This window comes from Temnothorax curvispinosus, unplaced genomic scaffold (genome assembly GCF_003070985.1).
Source record: "Temnothorax curvispinosus isolate PA1 unplaced genomic scaffold, ASM307098v1 QBEX01004135.1, whole genome shotgun sequence".
Classification (NCBI taxonomy): domain Eukaryota; kingdom Metazoa; phylum Arthropoda; class Insecta; order Hymenoptera; family Formicidae; genus Temnothorax; species Temnothorax curvispinosus.
This window is the reverse complement of record NW_020213915.1, coordinates 1-4,574: the sequence shown is the minus strand read 5'-3', so window position 1 is coordinate 4,574 and position 4,574 is coordinate 1. Positions and strand designations below refer to the sequence as shown.

General features: G+C 32.9%; 1 protein-coding gene across 1 annotated transcript; it reads left to right on the top strand.

The window, feature by feature from the left end:
• The first annotated feature begins 14 nt into the window (after nt 1-14).
• Nucleotides 15-4,551, top strand: LOC112453197. Its single transcript, XM_025013803.1, has 3 exons — nt 15-276; nt 990-1,072; nt 1,486-4,551. The coding sequence occupies exons 1-3, from the start codon at nt 99-101 to the stop codon at nt 3,961-3,963; spliced, it is 2,739 nt and encodes a 912-aa protein (XP_024869571.1). The 5' UTR covers nt 15-98; the 3' UTR covers nt 3,964-4,551.
• The last annotated feature ends 23 nt before the right edge of the window (nt 4,552-4,574 follow it).

Below are 4,574 nucleotides of genomic sequence, written 5' to 3'. Positions count from 1 at the left end.
ATACTCCATTCTATTTAATTCCAACTGTCCGTTTTTGTTTTTTCAATTCCATTTTATTTACTGATAGATATAATAATCTTTTAGCAGTTCAACGCAAAATGGATCGTGGTACAAATAAACGCAAGCATTACCTAAGTTTTTTGGATCCCGACTACAGAAGCTCGTCGGTAGATCCTCGGACGCACAAGCGTTGGAACGAAATAAAGTTCAAATCAGGAAGAAATCGTGATTGCATTGATGCTGCTAAATTACAGCAGGACGGCGATTGTCCATCAAGTAAGATATTTTTAATAAATTTCATGAAAAGTATATTTTTGGGCTTATTTGCTACGGATACGTATTCCTCTCGCTTACCGCAGATTTATGGAAATATTTAACACGATTCGAGTGAGACATATCATGTTAGTACAGATTGTAATTTAACAACAAAATAAATGTAGAGAATCTACTCTATATATGCAGAAATTTTATTTCTATAAACATATTTTATTATTTTGTACTTTAATTCCATCTTGAAACCTTGAACTTTGAAAAATTATGTGAATGAAGATAGAGAGACCGGATATAAATTAACAGGACTCTCGAAGGAATCGACACATGAAATAAGTATAAAGACACATTGAAATTACACCTTTGCATATTTCATTCCGAAGCCTGGAAGAATATACAATTGAAATTTGAATAGAAAGTCTGTGCCTCTCCTGCCGTAAATGCCTCATACGTAGGAATTATATGTCAATTTAATTGACAAAACCAAAGTTTTTCTTTTGCATTAACAAAATTTGTGTAATATTATATTAAGTTAAATTTGAAAGCCCGTATTCCATATGTACATATACAGGGCATTTGTGACATGGTCTGCTCAAATTATACGGGCCCTTCTATTTTCACATAATATATCATAATATGTCAACCATATGATATTTTCCTACAACATTAAACAATTAAATACATAATTTAAGAGTTACAATAATGTACGTTTTTTCTAGGTACTTCCAATAGTCCGCTGGAAAATCATTCAGAATTTGATCTTCCAGTTTCAGAACTGGTTTGCCTTGATGTTATGTCAGATGTAAGTCTAAGAGAAATCACTTAAACTGAATATTTTATTATCATTTATTTGAATAAAAAACAAATAAATTGTCCAAATATTAATGAAAAAATTTTTCTGAATTGATGACAATAAATAGAAATTTTTTTGTGTTGAGAAATTTTTTGTACGACAAATTATTTTGTATATCACATGAAAAAAGTGTACACATAACGCAATTGTGGTCATAGCTCTCAATAAAATGTAAACCTTTCAACAAATATATTATACAGTTATAAAGAGTATTAACTCAGCAAATACAAAATATATAACTGCCATATAATAAAAATATAAAATATATATATTTACATATGTTATATAACATTAGACTGTGTTTGCTGGGAATTGTAAATGTACTTTTAACTTCTTTGATATATTCGTACGTTTTTTGACAGGATACAACTGCTCTTCGCTTTGCTCATAAAAATGTTATGAAGCGCAGTTTTGGTGATAAGCATATGAATATGAATGATGCGTCCACAAATGATAGTGATCAACCGGAGAATCCATCATTGCCCCGGCCTTCTTCGATTGACAGCAGCGTTCATCTCCATGAAGAATCAAATCCTACTTATTATGGAATGGCAAATGACATGAGTGACGATTCTAACGATAGTTTACATGACTCTGATAAAGATATCGACAATAGAAGAAACTTTCATGATAATCTGCTTATATTTCCTGCAGCTGGAATAACAGTATCCGATGTCATAAAGATGACCGACGGTTTGTCATTAAGGCATCGCTTTTCATGCGAAGCCCAGCTTGCAATTCTCGAGTTAATTAAAACACTGGCAGGACCTCAATTCAAGGACTGGGACGTCAGTTCTTATCGAGTTACAAAGCTGTATAATCCGCCTTTGCAAAAAATATCATACACGTTCTACTGTTCGGAATGTAATGTCACCTTGCTAGAATCGATAAAGTCAACCAATTTTTCGACGCAACAGATAATTTGCGATAAATGTAAAAAACTATATGCTTTAACAACAGAAAGTCCTAATTATTTTATAAATCTTGATATAGAATATCAAATAAAGTTGCTTCTACAGCGAGAAGATGTGTTTGACGATTTAGTTAATAATTTGGAAATGATTGAAAATAAAATACACAATCGAAATGAAACAATATGTGATGTGTACGACAGCGAAACGTATAAAAATTTGTACAGAGAAAATCGGTCAAATGCGTCACTGATTACTTTTAACTTTAATACGGACGGTGCACCTCTTTTCCGAAGTTCGAAACGAAGTTTCTGGCCTATTCAAATTACAGTCAACGAACTTTCACCATCCTTGCGTTTTAAAAACACAATTGTATGTTCTCTGTGGATAGGATCGAAAGAACCATCACCGCAATTTATGAATCTGTACTTGAATACTTTCGTCAAAATGATACTTCGACTAATGAATCGTGAATTACAATTAACAACAGCGAGTGGAAAAACAAAAATGATAATTGTAAGACCGTTGAACGCACTTGTCGATTCGCCAGCACGAGCTTTGGTAGCAAGTAGGTTACAGTTTAATGGGCATTATGGTTGTAGTTGGTGCTATGCGTTCAGAAAACATATTGACACAATGAGGTATCCAATGCTAACAAGCGATGATGACGAGAATCCTTCGTTGAGGACGCATGACAAATATCTGAAAGATGCAATAAACGCCACCAAATTACACAAAATTGTCAGAGGCGTAAAAGGACTCACAGTTCTCTCGAAAATACCATCATTCGATTGCATTTGGAACTTTCCTTTAGAATACATGCACACTTTTATATTGGGAGTGGCCCAGCAAATGTGGAATATGTGGATAAGTAATCCGAAACATCAATTCTATTTGTCTAGAACAAAACGAATAGAAATAAATAGACGATTACTCGCTATGCAACCTCCTCACGAAATTCATAGACTGCCCCGTTCATTAGTCGATGCAGCAAAATGGAAAGCGACGGAATGGCGAGCATGGCTGCCCTTTTATTGCTATCCCTGCTTAAAAGATGTTTTCGACGACAAAGCACTTGATTCGTTTATGCTTTTTTCTCAAAGTATATATCGCCTTCTTCAATCCGAGATATCTGTATTGGATTTGAAAGAATGCGAAATAGATCTCATGCGTTTTGTAGGCGAAACCGAAATCTTCTATGGAGAAACCGCAATGACTTTTAACGTACATGTTATCACACACGTTGTACAATCTGTTATAAAATGTGGACCTTTATGGGGTAACTCTACGTTTCAATTCGAAAATGGAATATATATATGCAAGCAACAATTGAATGGACCGAAAGGTGTATACCAACAAATAAGCAAGAAATTGTTGCGTTTGAGCATATTTCAAAGTACTTGTGAAGGCAATACTTTTCACTCAAAAGGTGCTCTACAGTTTTCCCAAAATTTATTTTCTCATCGGAGATTAACTAAGTATGTTAACAGCAACCTCAATGATGTTGTATTCATAGGTGAAGGTGAATTTTGCACGGATCCGAGAGATTGTTCAATATTACGCGATGACATTACTGTCAAAGTATATAATCGATGTATTTTCCGCGGATTCGTTTATCATAGTGTAACATATACTCGCCCTAAAAAAACAAACGATACTATCATTTTACTGAAAAATGATACTGTTTTACAAATTGTTGGTTTCTATCGCGACAGCAAAAGCTCAATATTCATTAGAGGTCACACGCTTATTGTTACTCCAATCAGAATCAGCAATAGTAAACAGTACACGCAATTTCAAGAAATTGTTGAAGAAGTACAAGTACCCATTATCATTCAGTTTGAAGATATAAAAAACAAGATGGTGTTAATAAAGTCAAGGATAAGTAAATACGTGTGCGCCCTTCCAAACACATGGGAAACACAGTAAATTATAAAATCTACTCTGAAAAAATTGTTCAAACGCAACAATTTCTTGCTCATTTGTTTAATATGTAATTTTATTGCGTTTTAATAAATATACTATTATTGAAATTGATATTAATTCTATAATAAATAAATTTATTTAATGTACCCAGTCGTCTTCACAGCTTGTCAACACATGAATGCAAATTACATCCTGAAGATATCCAAACAGAACAAAAAGATATAATGATATCAAAATGTTGTCAAAATGACTCCAAAATGATTATTAAGAGAACTTTTCGATTAATAATGAGTCATTTTAATGACACTTTGATGTTATCATGACTTGTTTTGCTTGGATAAGAGTACATAGATGTTATAGTAAATGCTAACATAAAATTTAATTAAATTACAAATTAATTACGTATTCTTACAAGAAATCAGCTTCAACAATAATGCATCAAAGTATATAGAAGTAATATTTACGGAACCATGCATGTGAACTAAATAAATTTATGAATACTTTCTGATGATGATGATCAGGCTCGCAAAATTATCTGAATTCTGAGTTCCGGATTCATCATGATACGAATCGAATCACAGAATCGTGATGAACTATGATTCATACATCAATAA

Coding starts and splice junctions, on each gene's coding strand:
- LOC112453197 (XM_025013803.1), top strand. CDS start 99: ATGGATCGTGGTACAAATAAACGCAAGCATTACCTAAGTTTTTTGGAT. Junction 277..989: donor GGACGGCGATTGTCCATCAA/GTAAGATATTTT, acceptor CGTTTTTTCTAG/GTACTTCCAATAGTCCGCTG. Junction 1,073..1,485: donor GCCTTGATGTTATGTCAGAT/GTAAGTCTAAGA, acceptor GTTTTTTGACAG/GATACAACTGCTCTTCGCTT.